Genomic DNA, 25,181 nt, shown 5'->3' with positions numbered 1-25,181 from the left:
TGTAGTTGCACCCTGCCTGTCCTGTGGGCTTTGTGAAGATCAACAGTGCCTGGTATGGATGACCTGATGGTCTGCAGAGGGTTTTCAGATCCATGACATTTTTCCCAGCTTCAGTCATTCAGCATCTATAGTTTGTCACTTGAGGAGAAAGCTAGTACTTTGAATATTTTTCTTTAAATCCTTTTATTTTAATTGATTATTTTAAGAGCTTTAGATTTTTCATCTCTAACTGAGGTGTAGTCGATGTATAATATTTAAGTTTCAGGTGTACAACACAGTGATTCACAATTTTTAAAGGTTATACTCCATTTATAATTATAAAATATTGGCTGTATTTCCTGTGCTGTACAATATATCCACATAGCTTATTTTATACATAGTCATCTGTACCTGTCGCCTACCCGTATCTTGCCCTCCCCCAATCCCTCTTTCCACCGGTAACCATTAGACTATTCTCTAGATCTCAGAGTATGTCTTCTTTGTTACTGTCACTGGTTTTATTTTTTCAGATTCCACATATAAGTGATACCATACACCATCTGTTTTTCTCTGTCTGACTTATTTCATTAAGCTTAATACCCTCCAAGTTCATTTGTGTTGTTGCAAATGGCAAAATTTCATTTTTAATGGCTGGGTAGCATTCCACTGTGTGTGTGTATGTATATATACACCACACCACATCTTCTTTATCCATTTATCTGTTGATGGACACTTACTTAGGTTGCTTCCATATGTTGGCTATTGTGGATAATGCTGCTGTGAACACTGGGATGCATGTATCTTTTCAAATTAGTGTTTTCATTTTCTTCAGATATATACCCTGGAATAGAACTGCTGGATCATATGTTAGTTCTATTTTTACTCTCTTGAATAAACTCCATACTGTTTTCCATACTGGCCGCACCAATTTACATTCCCACCAACAGTGTTCAGGGTTTTCCCTTTCCTCCAAATTCTTGCCAACATTTGTCATCTGTGGTGATGACAGCCATTCTGACAGGTGTGAGGAAATACCTCGTTGTGGTTTTGATTTCCATTTCTCTGATGACTAGTGATACTGAGCATCTTTTCATGTGCCTGTTTGCCATCTGTTTGTCTTCTTTGGAAAAATGTCTAGGTTTTCTGCCCATTTTTAAATCAGGTTGCTTCTTTGATGTTGAGTTGTATGCGCTTTTTATATACTTTGGATATTAACCCCTTATTGGTCACATCACTTGCAAATATTTTCTCCCATTCAGTCGGTTGTCCTTTCATTTTGTTGATGGTTTCCTTTGCTGTGCAAAAGCTTTTAAGTTTAACTGGGTCCTTTTGCTTTTCTTGTTTCCTTTTGTTTGGGAGGGCGATCCAAAAACTTGCTATGATTTATGCCAAAATGTGTTCTGCCTGTTTTCTTCTAGGAGTTTCATGGCTCATGGTCTTAACACTTAGGTTTTTAATCCATTTTGAGTTTTTCTAATTTGAACAAAATTAGAACAAAAAAAGTTCTAATTTCATTCTTTTACATGTAGCTATCCAGTTTTCCCAGCACCACTTACTGAACACTGCCTACAAGAGTTTTAGATTTACAGAAAAAGTGAGGAGATAGGTGGTACAGCGTTCCTGTACCACCCTCCCCGCCAAGTTTCTGTAATTAACACCTTACATACCTCACGTTAGTATGGTACCTTTGTCAAAATTACTGAACCAGTAGGCAAATTATTATTATTAACTAAAGTCCACAGTTTATTCATATATCCTTCCTTAATCATTATCTAGTGTCCTTTTTCCATTCCAGGATCCTATCAAGGAACACTCAACTAAAAAGAAATGTTTATATCACTACACACACAAAAATAAACACATATAAAAATAAAAATAACACACATAAAAATAAAATTTCATTAAAATGAAAATATTCACGCTATCATAAGCGAATAAACCTTTGTTGAAACTGAACATTCCAGGGAAATTCGTTACTGCAGTTTGGCCAAGCCAGCATAACTTCATATATCCTGACACACCCCCATGCCACCACAATCATCTTACAGCCCATCAACAGTATATTAAGCACTGACTTGGTGAGGTTATTGCTCCTTTTTTACAAAAGGAATTGAGTTCTGAGTGGTGATGCCTGTTAAGGTCCACTAGGTTCCCCACCTAATGTTAAGAGCTTGTAGGGAGGAGAGGTGTAGGCAGGCTGTCACCTAGGGCTCCATCAGCCAGGGGACACACACACACACAGAGTGTTCATCTTCTGCCAAATCATTTGGATGCGTAAGTGAGAGGAGCTCGGAACACCCATCCGAGCTCTTCCGTAGTTAGGGAAGCATCTGGAAGGAGACTGCTCTGCAGTAGCCTGCACTGGCTGAGTGGGCAGGGCTTACCCTGATGCCTGCTGATGGGAGCAGACAAGCACAGCAAAGACCAATGCAACTTCATCCAGGCCTCCAAGTCCTGTTGAGGCCCTGACTACAGGGAATGGGGGTGTGGTGTGGCCAGACCAGACAGGAGCCAGCGCTGGGTCTTCGAACAGCACATGCGCCTATACTGTCCTCAGCAGAGCCCTGGGCCCACCTTCTTCCCTTTCCTTCCTTCCTTCCCGCAGTCTCTTTTCTGAATGCTTCCTCACGTGGACTCACATGGGGCCCGCTGGGCTTGTTCCAGCCCTGAGCACTCGCCCGACATGAACACTCTCATCCCACTCGTTCTTTCTCCCTTCCTGTCCAGGACTTTGCAGGTGCCGTTATGGCCTGGGGGCTCTGGAGCCCCTCCTTTGTGATTATCATCCCTTTGAAATGAAGTCAACCCTAACATGGCCCTCTGGTGCAGTCTGAGTGACTCACACCACAACTGTCACCCCACTTAGAAACCAGTTCTTGCCTGAGTGCAGCCAAAGATGCCGTCTGTCTTCTGTCTTGATTGTCAGGGTGGCATTTCACCTCTTGCCTTAGGCCATCAATCATGTCATCCATCCAGGCTCCTTGGATAAAAGGCTGATTCCAGAGCTGGGGCAGGCAACGTACAGGATGGCTAGAATATTTTGTGCCAGAAATTAAGGAAGCACGCTTAAAAAGATGGGGATACAGGAGCTAGCCTGCAGGAACTCAGACTGGCCAAATGTGGTACAATCTGAGTATCAAAATTAAATGATAACAGTGTTCACAGAACAAGAATCTGAGTCCATACTTATAACTAGAACAAAAAGAATTTTAAGGGAGAGAAAAGAAAGTTCCTTCCTTATAATAGAATGCCAATAATAAGTGTATAAGAAATTATGGGAGTTAGAAAATCACTCACCATTTTGCAGCCACCCTGGTAACTGATTCAGCAAAAATTATCAATCAAGGCTAAAACTCTCAGATAAAAGTTTGATGAGGAACAGAATATTCAGAGTCTCAAAACAGCCTACAAATTACTTATTGATTATAAATAGAAATTTCACAGTGGAGGGAACATAACCTTAACCAATAAAAATTAACATCAGCAAGAACAGGACAAACCAACATCACAATGCCTCTACTGTGATGCACTTGGGACACAACCCCTCATGATATCCCTGCCAAAACCGTGTATCCTGAATCTTATCACAAGGAAACACAAGACAAACCCAAAGTGAAGGGACGCCCTACATAACTGACTTTACTCTTTAAAATGTCAAGGTTAAGAAAGGCAAAGACTGAGGAACTGTTTTAGACTGAGTAAGTGGTGTGATCGGCAAAATGTGAATGTGCGCTGGGGGCTAGATACTAGCACTGCCTCGCTGCTCTGGTCCCTGCTTTTGGCACGTGCGATGTGCTCGTGAACGAGAAAGTGCTTATTCTTAGGGTATACACACTTGAGTACTTATAGGTAGAAAGGGCAGGATGCTTTTCTTAAACTTTCCCAAATGGTTCAAAAAGACACAGATGCATAAAGCAAGTGATAAACAGGACAACCCATGCACGGCTGGACCATCTGGGTGAAGGACATCCAGCAGTCCGTGCTATTCTTGCAGCCATTTTCTAAGTATGACATTATATCAGAATAAAGATTTTAAAAGGAGACACTTTAAAGAATTTTACCTAATTAGCTATTTCCAGGTTGGGTCCTCTGCAAGTATGTTAAATACACCTTCTTTGACCTCATCACTGTTAAGTGTCCAGCAGGTGAGGGCCACAGAGACTTCCCTCCAGGGAACAGACTTCATTCTGTTAACTCTCGTAAGTTAAGACTATTCCACAACCTGCAAATCTTATTAAGGGTATAAAAGCATCTAGCCCAGAGTTGTCTTCTTCCAAGAGGTCACCGAGGGACATTAGGGCAAATACCTTGGGGGTGGGTGGGGATCAAGGACTCCTCTGTGAATGTAAATGGGTTTTTAGAGCTAGGAAAAAACCTAGTACAACCCCACTGTTACTCAAGTTTTACTGCCTAACAGCTCTGCCAGGGAAAGAAGGGGCAGCATGTACTCATTCCACGGGCACCAACGCTTTATGCCGGGCACTGTGCTGGGCGCCTTCTCACAAGACTTGTTGAACGAGGGCCTTTTGAGCCTTCTGACCCACGAGCTCCTTGACATACGGAAACTTGCTTTTCAGTCAGTCCCTGGGATTGCATCACCTACTGAGGTACACCTGTTGCCACTCAGGACAAGTATACAGCTGACCCTTGAACAATGCAAGGTTTGGGGCACTGACTTGCACACAGTTGAAAATCCATGAATAACTTGTATCAGCCCTCTATCCGAGATACCACATCTGCTGGTTCAACTGACTGCTTGTGTGGTACTGAAGTACTTATTAGTGAAAAAAATCCACGTGTAAGTGGACCCACACAGCTCGAACCGGTACTGTTCAAGGACTGACTATATATTTACCGTCCTGGACTTTTCCCCATCAATACTACCCCTCTGAGTGTGAGTGACTAAAGAAAGGCGGCTTCCCAGTCACTAGGGCAGAGGCTGCTCAGAGGCCAGGTCACACGCTGTGATCTTACCACTACTAGAAATAAAGCCTCAAAGTGTCAAAACCATCAGAAGCTAAAAAGGATTCATGAAAACACATTCTAACCCATAAGCACATTAGGAATTCTTTCCCCAGAGACAGATCAGGATATTATTTTTTCTGATGCAGAGTCACATACTTGATTTTTACAACAGCTTAAAGACAAACAAGCAGCATTTAGATGTCCTGCTCACACCTCTGCTGGAGGGAGACCAAGTATGGTACAGGTGCCCATCACCCAGGGCAAGAGACAAATGGGGACACATCCAACAAGAGCTTGGAAAATGTGCACTGCAGGCCTGGTTTTGCCACAGAAGTGGCTCTGATAACTGCACCCCACTGCTCAAAGACACTTAAGTACCACCAGTCTGAAACGAGTCATCCAAGACCCATTTCTACCACATCTTCCTTAACGGGTGGCCCAGTTGCTGCGCAAACTTCCTCCTTTCTCACTTTCAGAGAGAGATGAATTCTGTCTTCCATCTCCCACTGCTCCTGGCCCCCAGCACTGAGCATCACAGACCTCAGCTGCTCCCACTGCCTCACAAGAGCCTTCAACAGCTGAGTCTGAGCCTTAGCCACGTACCTAAGTCTTTCGGTGTTACAGTCCCATTCCCATGCACCCTGCTGGACACTGACTTCTCCATCTCCCCTGGCAGATGAGGTGGGTGGCAGTCAGCCTCCATTCCCCTCTGCCTTGGTGTGGCTTCCTGTAACCAGAGGCTGGAGAGCTGAAACCTATTTCCGAGACCCTTGCTGCTGGGATTCTAGATGCAAGTTAGGCTCCTAAACGTGTACTCACAGAAGAAGGGAGCAAGATGGAGGCCAGCATCTGGATCTTTTGGCTGTTCGCACTGACAAGCAAGGAGGTGGAGGGGTGTGAGTACTGAATGCATGGCTGGCTGAACTCAGCATTCCAGTGTCAGGTTACCAGCTGCATGAATCCAAGCAGCAGCTGAATTCAAGTAGCTGCATGAATTCAAGTGCCTTCTTCATGCCTGGCTGGCCACTCCAGCTGTGTTCGTGAACTCCACAGTGCTAGTGGCAGCCTCCTGATATCCACTTCTGCAGCCCTGTGACAATTTTATAGCACTTAATCCATGTATTAAACTCCTCTCTCCTTAAGAATACCTAGAACTTATTTGTTTTCTGTACTGAACTCTGACTGATTCACTCATCTCAAAAATGTGGCTTTCAGAGCTGACCCCTGCCCTCCATGTGGCCTGAGCCAGGAAGAGCAATAGGGTTAATCACTTCCTTTTATCTGGCTCTGCTGTTACTGCAGCTGGGAACTACACTGGCCTGTTCAGGCAACCCCAACACGCCAGTGACCTGAAGCCTCCCGTTCTAGCCCTGCTGGGCTGTCCCCTCACCATGTACCCCACTGGTCCTTCCAAACCGAAGCACAGCACTTCACATTTCTCTTTATTAACCTTTATCCATTAGAGGTGGCCCAAGGTTCAGCCTATGAGATCTTTTGCCTCCGACTTCCCCAGACCCCACCCTCCGACATCGCACACAGGAACCACGTACCATTGACAATCACGGCAACACTGAAGGAGGCAGATGGAGTCCAATATGGCCATCGCTTTATGTTTGTGCTTAAGATCAGTACTACTGAGGTGCTGGCTTCTGGCTTCATACCCATGCCAAAGCAAGGCTGCTTTTTTTCCTCTTTCTTTAAAAATAAAAATTCAAATGAATAGAAACAGTGGCTATGATGTGGCCAAAATGCTCTATCTGGAAAGTACACCTCTAGGTGATCTTCCTCCGCTTCGACTGACGGTCCAAGGTCTGGGCTGGAGGCAGCGGGATGGAGAGAGTGCCCAGTTTGTGATCCTCTTCCCTGTCCGCTGCCAGAGAAACCCTTTTTTTAGAGATCTTCAGCCTCATGGCTTTCGCTATCTCCATCATCCTAAGGAAACAAAAACAGGAAACCAAGGAGAGTTTCCTCAATGTGACTGTTCAGGGAGGCTTGGCAGGAGGGGGCGGCACGTTTGCACTCGAGGCCAAGAAACAGACTCCCCAAGGTGGCCACGAGGAGCAAAGCCTCCAGCAGAGAGCCATCAGTCTCCCTTTTTAATGTGTTGCCCTTAGAAAATATCTACATAGGTGATGGCAAACCAGGTTATCTAGATCCTACGGACAACTCTGTTCACTTCCTGTAAAAGGATTGAGCACTTGCTAGAATAATACAGGCTCCAAGTATCTGTTTCTCTTCCATGTTCAACCTCACCACCATGAGAATGCCATTTGTGGACGGCCCTAGAAAATCCCCTCTATGGACTGGTACAAAAGTCCAGATAAGGGTGTTTTCCTAGGTGCTCTTGGAACACCGTCAGGGTCCTTGGATGCTAGATGTACCTAAATCACTGATGAAGGCCAGCCCATCCCGTGGTTCAGCACCCTGGCAGGTTCTGCTCCCTACTCAGTCTGAATCCCTTCTAGCAAGGCTAGAAAGGGCCTGAGAGGTCATCTCTGCCACCCTCCCAGTCCAGTCAGAGAATCCCGAATGGGGCATCCCCGCCAAACTGCAGCCCTTCTTGCCTTACACACCACCTCCCCTGCAGCCCCTTCCATCTGACTCTAAGAAAGTTCTTTTTGCTAAGCTGAAATTGGGTTCTTATGTAACTTCCACTCCTAGGTGACCCTGCCTCAGAACTACACAGAATCCCTCTTCCCAGTGACAGCAATTTGGAGACTGGAGGGTGCTTGGTCATAGAGAGTCAGAAGGCTCAGGTCGAAGCCCAGCTATTCCCTTTCTTTGCTGTGTCACACTGGAAAAGTCACTGATGTCTCTGAACCGAAGATTCTTCTTCAGCTGTTTCTTGGGGAAATCACTGAGAGAGATTCTGACAGATGTAACACTGTGCTTAGCAGAGCGAAGGCTCTCAGTCATGACTGGCTGCCTATCCATTCAATCAATCATTCATTATTTGAAGATTGCACCCAGGTCCCTTGACGGTGCCTCAGGCTTTCCAGTGGTATCAGAATGACACCAAGGCACCCTAAGGGAGCTTCTCCTTCTGTTGTGCTCACCTTTTCTCACTGAGCTTCAAGTCTCTCTGTAACATTGTCAGGTCAACCTGGAAGCTGTTTATGTGCAAGGCGAGTATGATCACATAGGCGGTGATCTTTGCCTTCATAGAGTCCGAAATTAAGTTCCGTAAACTGCAAACCAGTGTCAGTAAGAGAAACAAGAGAGACAAAATTAAACTCTCAGATGATTTCTCCAAAAACAAAAACATTCAACGCATTCATATGTCTTCCCATCCCGGGGAGAGGAAAAGGAATTTGGTCAACATTCCTTGTCTGGTTGTGGCGCCTGAGCCTTCACACATAGCCAAGCAGCGAGCCAATCCCCGCCTCCCTCCAAGGGGGACAGAGAAGGCCCACCTACAAGATCCCCAGGCAGTCAGAGCCTCACACCAGTGAGGACCTGCCATGTCTTTCCCAGCCTGCTCAGCAGGATTGCTGGGAAACCAGTCATCCCAAACTTGGCTGCTTGACGATTCTTCCAAGCACACTCAGAGCAGAAAACATATTCCAAGCAAATGGCAGGAAGAAAGCCCAGGTGCCCTGCTTGGGGGATTCCTTCCCCAAAGTCATCCTACTGGCCTGCCCTTTCCAGCAGAACATTAGTTCCATGGAGTTTAGGCAGGGGTCCTCGGAAAAAGTGTGTGATGTGAAGACTTCACTGCAGGACTTCCCAGAGCCTTTAACGTGAACTTCTCCAGAGGGCTAGAGTCTGTCCTACAGTGTTACCTAAACTCACGTGACCCCAGGACCCCTCCAAGTGGCAGTGCCCTCTTCAGCAGTTTCTCTGTGGACACGGACTTCAATCCAAACCTCCTCCCCACTCTCATCACCCTCCACACCCTGCTTTCTCCTTTATAGGCAGAAGCTAAGAAATCAAGCCCCCTGACCTGCCGTTGTTGTAGGTCAAACAGGTAAAGTGCTTCAGCAGCTTAGTGTTGATGACGTGGGGAACTCCAGGTCCCAGGGCACCTACAAGACACAGAGGAGTCCCATCATTTTCTTTCAGCCCTCTCAGGCCACACTCACCTATGTGCTGGGAGAAGAGGACAGCCACTGGGGCAATGAAATGAACAGAAGCACGTGGGAGGAGAAGGAGCCCATGGAACACAACAGCCACTTTCAAATGAAACTGTGCTCAGGGGTGCTTCTGCCTGCAGACCATACGTGCACAAGAGATGTTCGTGATGGGGCAGCAACAAGGAAGAAAGACCAATTGTGGAGAAAGCCCAGGAAGAGGGAAAGGAGGGGAGACTGGCATGTGAAAATAAGCAAATACTGAAAAACATGAATATAGACACAGCTGTATGCTATGCAATAAAGCGAATCACGTGAGCTTTTTGATTTCCTAGTGCATGTAAGTTATGTTTACAGTACACTGTAGTCTGTTAAGTGAGCAATACTATCATGTCTAAAAAAAACCAATGTCCATACCTTAATTAAAAAATAACTTTATGCTGTAAACCTGAAACTGTTCTAAAAAAATAGTCTATTAAAAAAAAACAATAACTTTATTGCTAAAGATTGCTAACTATCATGTAAGCCTTGAGCAAGTCGCAGTAGTAACATCAAAGATCACTATTTGCAGACCATCATAAAAAATATAATAATAAAAAAGCTTAAACTATTGTGAGAATTACCGAAATGTGTCACAGAGACACAAAGTGAGCAAATACTGTTGGGAAAATGGCATCAATAGACTTTCTTGACGCAGGGTTGCAATAAGCATTCAATTTGTTTGAAAAAAAAAAAATCCTGTATCTACGAAGCACAATAAAAGTGCAGCACAGAAGACCACAATGTGCTCGTACAGACTCTTGGTGCCCAATCACAGTAACACGACTGCGCATATCTTATGCCTAAAATCACAGGTGTCTCCCTCTGGGCTTCCGAAACTGGGTGAACGGAAGTGTTTGGCAGCCACCCACGCCCTAGCGCCAGACGACACAGTTACCAACTCTCCCAGTCAGAAATATGCTGACACAACAACATTATAAGCAAGGCCAATTTTTCACCCCATACAACTATGTCTGTCTAACCATCCCTTAAAATGTTCATTTGATTTGCCTGGATATTATACTTTGCCTGACATGGAACAGAACAGTGAATGTTAGCTCCGAGCAACTGTATAATCCAACCTGACCCTATTTTCAGAGGAAAGAGCTTGGCAAGTCCTCTCAGCACGTCAGCAGTACCAGCAGGAATCCCACCGCTACACAGTTAAAAATAAAGACCTGGACAGGCATGTCCATTTTCTTCGCTCACTAGAGCTGGTCTAAGAATTGCAGGCAAATAACAGACTGGAAATTACTAGAATAAAATGCCTATGATGGACTTACTTTTCCGCTTAATCACTTTCTGTGCTCGAAATTTGATAAGGGTGTCCAGAAACCATATACACCGGGCCTGGCGGTCTCGCCTCTCCTCATTTGATGGCAAAGACTTCAACGCTTCTATGACGAAGGAGCAGTGACTAATGAGGGAGGGAAAAGGAGGAATGTGTAAGACTGGCTCTGTCAGGAGCCACTCGCTCCTTCACACCAAAGACAGCAGGCACCCCTCACACTGGTACACAGTCAACAGTGGAGGAAGGGCCATCCCACCAGCCCCTTGTAACAGGAGGAGCACGACTTAGTGCAGGGGCAGCCAAGGGCTGGACAGTCAGTATTCCACATTTTGTGTGTGATATGGTCACTGCCATTGTAGTACACAGGCAGCCATCGGTAACACAGACATGAACGACTGAGGCTGTGTTCCAATAAAATTTCATTCACAGGCAGCCAGCCAGACTCGGCATGTGGGCCATAGCTGGCCCAACTCTGACGTGGTGGTCTAGAGTACAGGCTCTCAGCTACCTGGGTTTGAATCCCCCTCTCTGCCACTAAGTGGCTTGGGCAAACTTCTGAACATCTCGGTGCCCTGGTTTCTTCATCTGTAAATTAAGGCTAATGATAGTACCCTCATCCTACGGATTTTTGTGGATTAAAGAGACAATGTAAGCAAAGCACTGCTCAACTCATGTTGGCTATTATTTTTACGTATAGTTCTTCTACTCTCAGGATTCCAGACTTCCAGGAATAAAAGGCTCTTTGAGGCCATCTGGTAACACCTCATTTTACAGATAAGAAAACCAAGGCTCAGGAAGGGGACAATCACATAGTACACCAGGCGGAGCTTGGGGATTCCAATCTCCAGACTCCCAGCCCAGAACTCATTCCTGCAGCTGCCCCTGGGCCACAATCACATTAAAACAACAAAGAACCAGTAATGAGCTCTTTTTTGGAAATGGATCTTTGGAAAGAGAAAAAAAAAAAGTATTTCCAAGACTTCAGATTTCACTGACCAGTAAAATCTTCAAACAAAAATCTTGAGAAACAACCTTAGGTTGATAACTTTTTATCTTCTCAAGATGAAATTATTAAAAGAAAAACTCAAAAGCAGGAGAAAAAAAAAAACCCTGCTTTAAATGGCCAAAAAAAGAAGGGGAGGAAATTATCTCTAAATTATTTAAAACATATTTCATTTAAAATGTATACATTTGGCAGGGAAGGTACAGCTCAAGCAGTAGAGCTCATGCTTAGCATGCAGGAGGTCCTGGGTTCAATCCCCAGTACCTCCATTAAAATAAACAAACAAACTTAATTATCCCCCCTAAATGTATAAACTTAACTTCAGAAAAGCTCACTCAGCACATCACCACAGATAAACCATCACCAGGTGGCACCTACTCCCACGCCAGTACTTGGGCCTCACCAGAGACAATCAGCATCAGCGTAACATTGAGGGCACAGAGGCCACCTCCAGTTCCCAACCCCAGACTATAAGGACTCACCACCCTCTGCCCAGCCACATGCACTGAGGTCAACTATCTCCCTTGATCAACTTGGGGGCCCAAACACTCAAGACAACACTAGCTCGTTCACGTCCAAATGCTGAACAGACATGTATCCTCACTGACTGACATCCAAGGTCCACTTCGTGTCTGACTACTGTTGTGTCCCAACATTACTCCCCAGACACTCCATCTGCCCAAGTGGGGTACCTGTTCTCTTCAGCCATCTTTAGTATTTCTTCTGATGTGACATTCCTGAAGGCTTCAGATGGGCTCTGAAGAGCGTCATACTCCGCTGGAGAAAGAACTAGTTACAGGTCAAGGACACAACCTGACCAAAATGGAAACATCCAACTAACAAGCTCATCTCGTAGCGGCCTCGTTTTAGAGATGGGAAAACAGAGGCTCAGAGAGGGGATGCTCACACAGTATGTCTGGGCAGAGCTCAGAGCCCAGTCTCCACACTCTCAGCCCAGAGCTCATTCCCTGCCTGGGCCTTTCTGTCTTCTCTTATCACAAAGCCACTGTAGGCGTTTTCCCTCTGACTAGAGCCACAGGTATGGAAACTCTACATTCCAACCCTTCCTTTTACAAAATCAGTCTGCCCTAGACTTTGGGCACTGGCCAACTTAAGTCATGTTTTGACTCTTCATGGAGAGCGACCCCCCCCCACCATGCACACAGGGCTGAGCTGTGGGCATTTCCCATTTTGCTGAGGAATGGGTTGAATCCCAAGGGCTGACAGGCCGGTGCTGCAGTGGGTCCCTCAGCTGTTGAGGAAGCCTCACTGACATCACAGCAACAGCACTGGGGCAACCGCAAGGGCCTGGGGGTAGCTTCTGTGAGCATCAGAGGACCACCAACACCCTCAGAGAGCCTGGCTGGGCCACTTCTGTGTGCATATCCCAACTTGGGACATGAGGCGGCATTCCTCCCACAGGAAGGATACGGTCTTCAAATTTATACACGTCTTCAGGCTTGGTTGCATCAGCGTGGCAGGGAGGGAGGTAGAGGGAGTCGTCCTGCAAGTCATCGTGGATGGCGTCACTGACCAGGGCTTTTCAGTAAAGGGAGAGTCAGTGTCAGTATCACCCTGCTTGGCCTCAGGTTCCCAACACTCTTTGCAACCTATGTGCTCAAGACCATCATTGGCCCAGAACCCCCTCATCTGAACACTTCTGCCAGTATGGCCTGACCTCCCCCTCAGGCTGACTGCTCCAGGACTGTCATGTCCACTCATGACGTAAACCCATCAAGGCCCCAGAGAAGATGGACACAGCGCAGTCCTCCTCAGGTGACTCGCAGTATAGCAGGGAGACAGGTGTGCTAATAAATATTTACAATACAACAGAAGAGAAGCTAAAAATGAGGGATATTCGAAATAGCCTTTAATGGCTTAACTTCCAGAAAACTTCTCCACAAACTGAGTTAAAAAAAAAAATCAAATCATAAAATTGTAACTATCTCTGAGGGATAACCATGTAAGAATTAAGTACGCATACAGACAAGAACAGAGAGGAAACAGGAAAACTGTAACAGTTGGTCTGGTAAGAATGATGGGGAAATGGGTGAATTATTTTTCTTTCCTTTAATAGCTGAGAGTAAACCAGACTAAAAAACTGAAAAATTTATTTAGATATTAAAGTATGTCTGACTAAATGGAGACATATTTCTGTTCCTGGATGAGAAAACATAATATTATACAGATGTTGATTCTCCTCATATTAATTGCAAATGATTTTAAAGAAACTTGACAAAGTAATTTTTAAGATCACCTGGAAGAAAAAGTACATTTGTGAAAAACAAGGATGAAGGTGGTGACTTTGCCCTACCAGGCAGTAAACTGGAAGATGAGGCTACCACAATCAGAAGACCCTGGTGCTGCCTCAAGAGCAGCCAATCAGAACGATGAGACAGAACACAACCGAGAATGTGGCAAAATGACAGAGGTGACTTTTTAAATCATTTTTTACAAAAGGAAAGGATGGAATTGGGGACATCTGGCTAATCATTTGGAAAATATAAAATGAGGTCTGTACCACAGGCAAAGAAAGAAAAAAATTTTTTCATTAAGATTTAGGTGTAAAAAGTAAAATTGTGAAAATATTGAAAGTAAATGTAGGAAAATATTTATAAAATCATGTGTTACGGAAAGATTTTCTAAAAATTACTAAAATTTCATTTTAATAGAAAAACTGCTCTCACACATATATAAACTTTCTCTTACATTCTTATAATGTATTTGAATAGTACATTTTAAATAATACAACTAAATATTCAAGCTGCTGAAAAATTTAGGAAAAGAAAAAGATCCAGGGACCCCAAAGTGAGACACTGTCTCTGGAAGCTCAGTACATCATCATCACGTCACTTTTTGACTAAAGCCTCCCTGTAACTCAGAGACATGAGGCCCTCTCCCTCCCCTGTGCCCTGCAGGCTGTAGCCCTGGCACCAAGGACACGGAGGGCATAGAGCCATCCCCACGCCTGTCTCCTCTACTTGACTGTGAGCTTACTGAGGGCAGGCCATGTCAGGTGCTTCTTACCACTATCAGAGTCTGCTCCTAAGAAGGCCCTCAGTGAGAGGCAGGAAGGAATACAGCCCTCACTCCCATCACTTCCCTCTGTGGGGCGGGTAAAAGATCTCAAGAGAGGAGAAAGCTGTCTCTACGAGCAGCCTCTTACCCCAAGTTCCACCTGCTTACCAGTGACACCCTTTGTATCAATAATATTCTCTGCGGCTTTAGCCACTGCACGATTCAAAGATTCACTGCCAACTTTGTTCATCCTCCTGGAGTTCAGAGCCCGCTTCTGTTTGGTGGTACCAAAAGCTTCAATGCAAGAATCCATCTGTGCAAAAGACAAATCTGGTCACTGGGGACAGGCTGGTACTACTACTCCTAGCTGTGTGACTATGTGGAAACGCTCAGCCTCTCTGAGTCATTAATACCTCACCTGTAAATTGGGCTGATTCATACCTAACTACCCCATAGGCTTATTTTAAGAACCAAATGGTATTAAGAGATTTGAAGTACTTGCTTTGTAAACTGTAAGGAGCTATTTATAAATCAATAGTGTCTGTCTGTAAAATGAAGACACTTGGCTAGAATTAGTGTTGGTAAATCTGTGGCACTTGGCTTACCACTTTCCAATCCCACATCCATGACAGACATTGCTCATAGACACTCACTCTCTCTATGAGCCTGAAGACAGCCTGACACTCCCTTCTCAATACAGTGCTCCAAGGGCACTGAAGATTCCATCACCTTGCCATCCCGGGGTGAGATTTAGCTTTGCAGGAACCATCTACATTGAAAATCCTAGTTTACTTTGTCTTGGTATAAGGTTTCCAGGATAGCGCCGGTATTTTCTGAAACTTGGATTAAATCCTGAAAACAAGTGTTATGCTACACCTGTAACAGCCCAGAGAACTGGTTCCAAACACTGGCACAGAGCTGTGTGTAGTCGCCCCAGATGGGAGGTCTGCTCTCTGTGAGGCCGAGGAGGCCTCTGCAGGTAGGAACTGTCTAGAGAATCACAGACTGAACGTGCTGGGAGCAGCCAGGGAGACCCCTGCTTTCAACCAGCTCAATTTGGGGGAAACCCAAGGTCTAGAAGGAACTTGCTTTAGGTCTCATGTCAGTTCTGTCACACTTACCTTTTCCCTAAAAGATTTGGTCTGGTTCTCTAGTGTCGATTCACTCTCAACTGATTCATCTACAAAACACAGAACAAATAAAAACAGAAAGAAAAAAAAAAGCAAACCATAAGACCTACAAGTAGTAATAATGTTTAATATTTGTTTACAGTTAATCTAAGAAAAACAGATTTCTGTACTACAGGACTTCCCAGAGCTTAATATGCATGTGTATTGTGAACATTCAGGATGAAGCTGTAGTACAGTTAGAGAATTTGGAGTGTAAGTTAAGGAGTCAAGTGAAGGGTCATCTGATCCAAGCTCTTCATTTTACAAATAAGGAAAAATGAGGCTTCCAGATGAAATGACTTGCCCAGGTCAGTTCACCAGGCAATGGCAGAGATGGGATTAGAAACTAAGTCCTCTGCTCTTTCCAGTAGATAGTTTTGTCCTCCCTGCAAAAGACCTAAGGAAGAGGGATCAGGATGGCAGAGCAGAAGATGTAGAGCTCACCTCCCCCTACAAACACATCAAAAATACACCTATATGTGGAACAATTCTCGTGGAAAACTGTGAGACTGACAGAATTCCTATACAAACAAAGCTGCAAGAAAGATTTCCATGAAACCAGGTGGGACAAAAAAAGGCATAGCATCAGGATTCTCACCCCTGAGAGGGAACTGAAAGGAAGAGAAGGTCTCCAAGGGCGGAACCTCGCCCTGGGGAATAAGTGGGCAGAGCCACAGACTAGGGGTCCCAGTCCTAGGGTCCTGCACAGAGGTGATAAGCCCCCTTGGCTGCAGGACAGAAAGAGGAACTAGAGAAACCTAGACTCTACTCGTGAAGAGTACGCACGTGCTGGCTTGCCAACAATCAGGGCAGAGAGCACTCTGCCCTGGCGGCTGCTGGCTCACCACATTCCCCAGGCCAAAGGGGGCAACCACCTCAGCCCCACTCGCTACACACCACAGCTTGGCGTGAGATCTGGGCCAACCAGCCCTCGGGAAAAGACTCGGTCTTTCCTACAGCACCAACCACAGCCCCTGTCAAGGTGATGGTGGCCAGCACACCCTAAGGAAAGACGTGACTGGCAAACATATCAGAACTAGCCCCCGTACCAAAGACACTGGACACATGCAGTCTACATAGGGACACACCCACATAAAAATATCCCTTTGAGAACACAATAAATGTTTCTCTTAAAGTTAAAGAGACAAAGAAAGTTAAGTAAAATGAAAAGGCAGAGGAAGATCACTTAAATAGCCAGTATGTAGACTTTTTTTAATCCAAAAAAGTCATAGAAGTGATTATAACTACAATAAACAGTAAAAGGATAGACATGGAGATATAAAATAGGACATCAAAATCACAAAATGTGGGGGAGGGGAGTATAAAAATGTAGATCTTTTAGAATGTGGTCAAACTTGAACGACTATCAGTTTAATGCAAATAGATATAGTTATAAGTCAACATACATAAACTCCATGGTAACTACAAATCAAAGACATTAAGAGTCACAAAAACCAAAAAGAAAGGAACTCAGGCATACTACAAAAGACAATCATCAAACCACAAAAGTAAAAACAAATGGAAGAGGAAAGGAACAAAGAACTATAAAAACAACTGAAAAACAAGGACTAAAGTGGCAATAAGTACATACTTATCAATAATTACTTTAAATGTCAATGGACTAAATGCTTCGAGAAAAAGACAGAGTAGCTGATTGGATTAAAAAAAAGAATCTGCAATATGCTGCCTTCAAGAGACCCACTTCGGGGTGAAAGACACACATAGACTGAAAATGAGAGGATGAAAAGATATTTCATGGAAATGATAAGAAAGTGGGGTAGCAACAGTCATATCAGACAGAACAGACTTTAAAACAAAGACCATAAAGAAAGACAAAGAAGAGGATTATATAATGATAAAAGAATCAATACAAGAAGACGATATTACACTTGTTAACATATACATATAGGAGCACCTAAATGTATAAAGCAAATACTAACAGACATATAGGAAAAAACTGACAATAATACAATAATAGTAGGAGACTTTAACACCCCACTAACATCAATGGACAGATTATCCAGACATAAAATCAATAAGGTCAACAGAGTGTAAATGACACAATAGACCAGTTGGACTTAACTGATATCTACGAGACACTACATCCTAAAAAGGCAGAAATATACATCCATTTCAAGTGTCCATGGAACGTTCTCTAGGATAGATCATGTACTAGGTCACAAAATAAGCCTCAACACATTTAATAGAATAAAAATGATATCCAGTGTCTTTTCTGATCACAATGGTATGAAACTAGAAATTAACTACAGGAAGAAAAATGGTAAAAGAACAAACACGCTAAGACTAAACAACATGCTACTAAAAAAACCAATGGGTCAACAGTGAAATTAAAAAAAAAGAGAAAAAAGAAAGAAAACACCTCAAGACAAATGAAGATGAAAACACAATCTTACAAAATCTATGGGATGTGTAAAAGCAGTTCTAAGAGGGAAGTTCACAGCAATACAGGCCTTCCGCAAGAAACAAGAAAAATCTTAACAACCTGACCTACCACCTAAAAGAATTAGAAAAAGAAGAACAAACAATACCCAAAGTCAGCAAAAGGAAGGAAATAATAAAGATCAGAGGAGAAATAAATAAAATAGAAATTTAAAAATCAAAAAGATCAATAAAACCAAGAGCTGTTTTTAAAAAAGATAAACAAAATCAACAAACCCCTAGCCAGCTCACCAAGAAGAGAGAATGCAAATAAGCAAAATAAGAAATGAAAGAGGAGAAATAACAACTGATACCACAGAAATAAGTAAAACCGTAAGAGAATACTGTAAACAGTTATATGCCAACAAACTGGACAACCTAGAAATGGACAAATTTCTAGAAACATACGTGTGCCAAGACTGAGTCAAGAAGAAACAGACAATTTGAACAGACCAATCACTAGAAGTGAAACAGAATCTAAAATTTAAAAATCCACTGCAAACAAAATTCCAGGACCCAAAAGCTTACACTGGGGAATTCTACTAAACATATAAAGAACTTATACCTATCTTCTCAAACTATTCCAAAAGACTGAAGAAGAGGGAACACTTCTAAATTCAATCTACGAGACCATCATTACCCTGATACCAAAATCAGATAGAGACATTGTGAAAAAAGAAAATTACAGGCCAATATCTCTGATGAATATAGAGGCAAAAATCCTCAACAAAACACTAACAAACTGACTCCAACAATACATAAAAAAGATTTTTCACCATAATCAAGTTGGATTCATTCCAGGGTCACAAGGATGGTTCAATGCACACGAATCAATCAGTGTGATACACCACATTAACAAGAGTAAAGACAAAAACCACATGACCATCTCAATAGAGGCCAGAAAAGCATTTCACAAAATTCAATATCCATTCAAGATAAAAACTCTCAGCAAAGTGTGTATAGAGGCAACACACTTTAGCATAATAAAGGATATTTATGACAAACCCACAGCCAGCATAATACTTAGCAGTGAAGACCTGAAAGCCTTCCTGCTAAATTCAGGAACAAGAGGATGCCTACTCTCATCACTTTTATTCAACATAATATTGGAAATTCTCACCATAGAAATCAGACAAGAAGAAATAAAAGGCATCCAAATTAGAAGGGAAGAAGTAAAACTGTCACTATTCACATATGACATTATACTCTAGATAGAGAACTCTAAAGTCTCCACACAAAAACTATTAGAAGCAATAAATGTATTCAGTGAGGTGCAGGATACAAGATTAATATACAGAAATCTGTTGCATTTCTTTACATTAACAATGAAATATCAGAAAGGGGGAAAAAAACCCATTTAAAATCACTTCAAAAAAAAACCAAAACACAAACCTAGGAATAAACTTAACCAAGGATGTGAAAGACTTATATGCTGAAAACTATAAAACATTGATAAAGGAAACTAAAGATGATTCAAAGAAATGGAAAGATATCCAATGCTCTTGGGTTGGAAGAATTAATATTGTTAAAATGGTCATACTACTCAAAGTAATCTATAGATTTAATGCAAGATTAATTAATTAAACTAAGATTAGTTTCTGATCACAAGTCTGTAAACACTGTAGGGACAGGATCCATGTCTGTTTTGCTATATCCACAGCCCCTAACTTGTGCCTGGAGTATAGTAGGTCATCAATAGATATTTGCTGAGTAAAAGCACTCTTAAATCTTTTTCAAAATGGGGGGGAAAAAAACCTTTAAAAAACAGCTACAAAATGTATTTGACAAATCAAAACTCAAACCAACTCATCCAGCAAACCTGAAACATTTGGCATTTCTTTGAGCCTTCATGACTGGGACCTACCTGAGAACAGTGGCTGCATGTTAAACAATTCAGCATCATACACTTCCATTTGGCCAGAGGTCTTGTTCAAAATTCCCACAAAGTGCCTGAATAGAGAAGGAATAATACCAGTGACAATAGATTATTTAAAAGGTACTGCTTATACAACCTCCTTTTTCCTACTTAAAAGTTTTCAACCTTCTTTCTGCCCCGATACACCTGACGAATGCATCACTTGCTCATGAGTAACAATAATCCCCTACAGCAGCAAGTCTCTGCATGGGGAGGGAAAGGAGGGAAGGGTTCACGAGGTGGTTCTGGGAGAGGGGAAAAAAAGCTACCAGATGATTGTGGTAGCCAATTACATTTGGGCTCAATGCTGTAGTGGGAAACCCTGCTGGGATATCAGAATCTAAAATTACATAGAGAATTGACTGCACATGTAATTCCATGCAGGAAAAGACAAGTAAAACCTTAGTAATTATAGCGAGAAGACCGACCAGTTTAAACTAGAAAATCTTTGTAAAGGGATGATGAAAGTCCAAGTTCGAGGCATGTACACATTAATCTGACTTCTATCAGGACTATCCAGGGGGGCTCTGAAAGGGCTTTGTTTGTGGTTCCCTGATGGATACCTTCACAGGAACACTGTCTGCATTATGCCAACCCCTGACAGTTACAGACTGTTCAGGCTGGACAATCTTCATTGTACCGAGGGAGAGACTAGGGATCAGTAAAGGGCAGAGTTGCACAAAGTCAGTAATCTTTCCAGAGCTACATAGAAATTCTGGAGCCTTGGACACTACCAAATCCTTTTCTTATAGTTAGTTCCAAGGCAGACTTCTGGCAAACTTTAGCCTATTGATTACTCCAAATTAGTGGAGACAGCTGCCTTTTAGGAACAAGATAGTTATAAAGAATATTTTAAGTTAATGATATGGCCAAAATTAATGAAGGTGGTTAAGAGGTACAAGCCTCCAATTATAAAATAAATAAGTCCTGGAGATGTAATGTATAGCATGGTGACTACAGTTAATAATACTGCATTGCATATTTGAAAGCTGTTAAGAGTTAAGTCTTAAAGGTTCTCATCACAAGATAAAAATTTTCTTAACTATGTGTGGATGTTAACTAGACTTACTGTGGTGGCCATTCTGTAATATATACATATATCAAATCATTATGTTACACACCTGGAACTAATATAATGCTATATACCAATATACCTCAATTAAAAAAATTTTTTTTAAAGATTACAAATTAGTGAGGTTTTTAGGAAATTAAACAAATGTAAGCTTTTCATTTTCAGGAATGTCTACATGCTGGTGTGAGGGCCCCTGGGTCTGGGAACAAAGAAACTTGGTAAGCCTCTCTAGAGTTCCTCCATGGCCCCTAAAATAGAGACAGAGTAGTGCCAGGGCCAACTCCACCATCCCACTTCCCACAACCCCCTTCTCCTGTCCCTACCTGCACAGAGTGTTGCATTTGAGGGCTCCAGTCCCAAAATTATTTCCTACATAGGAAAGTCTGTCTGTTTCAGCTGCCTAAAATGTAGAAGGGGGGAAGATCCATTACAACCAATGTTGAAAGATAGTAAACATCTTGTCTCCCTTTTCCACATTTGCAGAAGCTTTCGAATCCAAACCACAATGGATTTGAATGAGAAATCTTTGCGATTTCTTTGAGATGATCCAGCTCCACTAATCTCTAAATGAATCTAGGCTGTCCCTGGAGGGAAGGCAAGAGGACTTTTGACAGGGAAGCCCCAGGTAGTGCAGGCTTCTAGCTGGTCTGAAAAGTTCTTGGGGTAGCTGTACCACAAGACTTGGGAGTGAGGCCCGGGGCTCCCAGCACTTAGAGGCATGCAACAAAATGATTATGCAGGCAACCCCAAAGTTCAAGCCCTTCTTGAACCTCTTTGACCACTTATCCCATGACTGCTCCTTACATGGGACTATGGAAATGGCTGATTCACTCCTCAATCATAGCCAAGCTTTCCTGCTTCCTCATGTTTGTCCTTGCTATCCCCTTCACTTGGAAACCTAATCTCAGCTGTCAAACCCTCCTCCATCCTTCAGGGTGCAGCTCCAGTGTGCCCTCCCCCAGGAACGCATTCTGGCAAGCAAGGACTCCAGCGAGCTCACTCTATTCTGCCCTGTACTCTCCCTCCCTGGGACCCTGAGCTTTGTCTACTTATGCACTTGTGTCCCTCACATCCAGATCTCACCTCTTAAGAGCAATGGTTCTCAACTCAAGGAAATACGTCTCTAGGAACATCTGGGAATATGTGACTTTCTGTTTGTCACAACTAGGAGATGCTACTGGTATCTAGTGAGTAGAGGCCAGGGAAGCTGCTAAACATCCAGTGACCCAGGACAGCTCCACAACCAAGAATAACCTGGGTCAAAAGGTCAATAGTGCAGGCTATGAGGAACACTGTTCCAGAGTATTAGCTCCCTCACTGTGGGGCCAGGTCTGACTTAGCTGTTTCCCTAGCAGCTTACAGCCCAGGGCCACAGTGGGGGCTCAATAAACGCTTGTTGAATGAACAGATGAATAAAAGGCCATCGCTCCACCACAAATGTGAAACTAAACGAAGCCTGTCCCCACATTTCCACCTGCTGGGGATCAAAGCTCCTCAAAGGCTCATTTGCTACCCTCCCTTTTCTCCTCTCATGCCCTCCTACATCCTCACACTCCTAAGGGGCCCCCCCGAGGTCTGCAGAGTGGAGGCAACTGGCCACTGCAGCACTTACCAGGATCCGCTGATTCTTCTTCCTGGGGTTTGTGGAGTCGTTGCTCTTGTACAAGGTAAAGCGCATGTTGCCTGGATCCTGCAGCTTCCCATTGGAGAACTGGACTGTAAGATTGCAGCCCAACAATGAGATGGGAGCAGAAGGACCCACAGTGTATGGTGGGGAGGAAATGAACTGACAATGGGAGGAAGTGATTGGAGGAATGGGGAAGGCAAGTCAGCCCAGATCCTTTCCAAAGGGGGACCGAAAGAAGTCCCAGTCCAGGTGGGAAGAGGGATGAAGAGGGGACGGGGCGGTAAGCGGAGGCCTGGAGAGGAGTCTGGACAGGAGGGAATATCTAGGGGAATGGGGCTGACTGAGGACACCTGGGCCAGACCTAGAAAGACAGAGGGAATCTCTGACCAGTGTGAAAGAAGGAAATGGAGCAGGTGTGAGACCTGGTGGGTGACGGGATGACGGTCCTGGGTACAGCCCTGGGGAGAGGGTTAACTGGAACGTCCTTATCCAGCTGGTAAGTGGTGACAGAAAGATGGTGGGATGACAGAGGAGCCCTGGCCGAGCCCCAATTAGTGCTAGAGCCTAGAAGGGATCTTGACCCAGCTGGGAAAGGGGCCGGACGGGTGTGGCGGGGAGGAGGGCTGTAGAGGTACGGAGACGGAAGGGGAAGCTACGGGGAACTCTGCCCCAGCTCCGCTTACCCAGTAGAGCTCTCTGGCTCTCGTCAGGCGCTCCACAGTACAGCCATCTCGCACTCGGCAACACCTCCGTCGCCATCTCGCCCGTCCAGCCGCCAAACCCAGACGTTAAGACAGCCGCCACCAGGTGTGCATTCAAGCACACGCGGAGGAAATGCGGCTGGCCGGAAGAGGCGTGGCCTCGCGGAGCACTACCCGCGCGCGCAGAGACGTATGGCTCCGCCCCCCCGCCTCGCGCCACGCGCTCTTTCCCAGAGCTCTCAGGCGCGCCATCCCCGCCCACTCTTCGCCCCACCCGCCAGCTCGGCGCCGGGTTCCCTTCTCCGCCCGCCTTTCAAGGCACAGCACCTGATTGGCCCCAGCACTCGGCTTGCGCATTACAGGTTGTGTACCACTAGGGTGCGCAGCGCCTACAAGTCTTACCTAAGTGTTTTGTGGGGTTTCTTCCTCAGCATGGTCTAAGTAGAGTAGGGTCTATCTCTGCTACGGAGACAAATATGTCTTCCTAAGAACTGAAAGTCCAGGTGCAAATTTAGAGTTCTCTTATAGGCAATCCTTGAGCCCCAACTAAATGTGGCGACTGGCAGAGAGCAGTCCTTCTCCAGGACCTCCATCCACACACATGGACATCAGTCCTTAAGCCCAAGCTTGGTCCACAATCCTGTAAATAACTCCATGATCACTTCCCAGGCCTAGGGTGCAAAAACCTGTGGCTCAATCAACCCTGCGAGGATGGACCAGGAAGAGAGGCCCAACAGTCTCAAGGATTCTGGGTGGACTAGAAGGGGGAACCCGATCTGATGGGCATGTCCCTTTGTCCCTGCGTATTTAACCCTCCCTCATGGGGATATATTAGAACAAAAGGAGGGTCAAAGCAGGGCCTTTGAGCATGGACCCAGGCCAAAGCCCCTTTTGCCTAGCCAAAGGGGAAGGTATTATTGAAGGGAAAGAACCTGGGTTGACTCATCCCTGTTATCCAAATTGCCAACATCCCCTCCCCATCTCACACACCTCCAAGATGATCCGAATAACCTTAACACCTGAGCTCCCCTTTGCCTGAGCACACGTCACTGTTTTCAAATTACCCAATCTCAAACTTACAGAAACTGCAAGTACAGTGCAAAGAACTTTTTTTGCATGAACTTTTTAAAGTAAATTGTCAACCTGATGATGCCCCATCACTCCTGAAGACTGTAGATAGTATTTCCCACAGGCAGGAACCATACCTAAGGAACTATAATACAGCCATCAAAATCAGGAAATTAACATTGCTGCATTACTACCCTATATTCATCATGCCCCATTTCAATTCACCAACTGTCTTGGTAGTGTTTTTATAGCAAAATGTCTTGTCCAAAATTACATGTTGCATTTAGCTATCATAGCTCTGTAGTCTCCTACAACCTAGAACAGTTTCTCACTCTTATTCTGACTTTCAATTCAAAATTTTAAAGTTTACAGACAAGGTTTTTATAGAATGTCCCTCAATCTGGGTGTGTCTAATGTTTCCAAGCGTTTAGTTTCAGTTTATGCATCTTTGGCAGGAATATTATAGATATGATGCTGTTCTTCTCATTGTATAATGTCAGGTGGCACACAATTTTGATTTGTCCCATTACCGGTTATAGTAACTTTGATCGCTTAATTAAAGTGGTATCAACCAGGTTCCTCTACTGCAAAGTTATTCTTTTCTCTTTGTAATTAGTAAGTATTTTGTGGCCAGGTATATAAAGACTAAGTATCTTGTTCATCACACTTCCAGTTGTGTAAACTGACATTGGGTTCACAGATAGTAGATCCTCTGTACATGTTGACTGGCTGTATGAAAATATGAACAGTTAAATCAAAGTTAATGGGTGAAGACAACAGTGGATACAAGGAGTCAATGGTAGTTCTTGAGAGAAGTGTCCTGGC

General features: G+C 44.0%; 2 protein-coding genes across 2 annotated transcripts in view; one reads left to right on the top strand and one right to left on the bottom strand.

Annotated features, from left to right (window-relative positions):
- Window positions 1-9,250, top strand: part of FBXO10 (F-box protein 10) — a 54,459-nt gene extending 45,209 nt beyond the window's left edge. The window contains exon 11 of the mRNA XM_072959751.1: window positions 9,007-9,250. Within this exon, the coding sequence (XP_072815852.1) occupies window positions 9,007-9,070 (64 nt within the window). The 3' untranslated portion in view covers window positions 9,071-9,250. The remainder of the gene's footprint in view (window positions 1-9,006) is intronic.
- On the bottom strand, window positions 6,366-23,434 carry POLR1E (RNA polymerase I subunit E). The gene is made up of 12 exons (XM_072959753.1): window positions 23,271-23,434; window positions 22,573-22,676; window positions 21,284-21,360; window positions 19,838-19,923; window positions 15,487-15,545; window positions 14,534-14,678; window positions 12,779-12,886; window positions 12,040-12,136; window positions 10,337-10,470; window positions 8,888-8,969; window positions 8,001-8,132; window positions 6,366-6,876 (listed from the first exon to the last, which is right to left on the bottom strand). The coding sequence occupies exons 1-12, from the start codon at window positions 23,344-23,346 to the stop codon at window positions 6,717-6,719; spliced, it is 1,260 nt and encodes a 419-aa protein (XP_072815854.1). The 5' UTR covers window positions 23,347-23,434; the 3' UTR covers window positions 6,366-6,716.
- Window positions 23,435-25,181: the final 1,747 nt, after the last annotated feature.

Source organism: Vicugna pacos, chromosome 4 (genome assembly GCF_048564905.1).
Source record: "Vicugna pacos chromosome 4, VicPac4, whole genome shotgun sequence".
NCBI lineage: Eukaryota > Metazoa > Chordata > Mammalia > Artiodactyla > Camelidae > Vicugna > Vicugna pacos.
The sequence above is the reverse complement of the archived record's forward strand: the minus strand, read 5'-3'. Positions and strand labels throughout refer to the sequence as shown.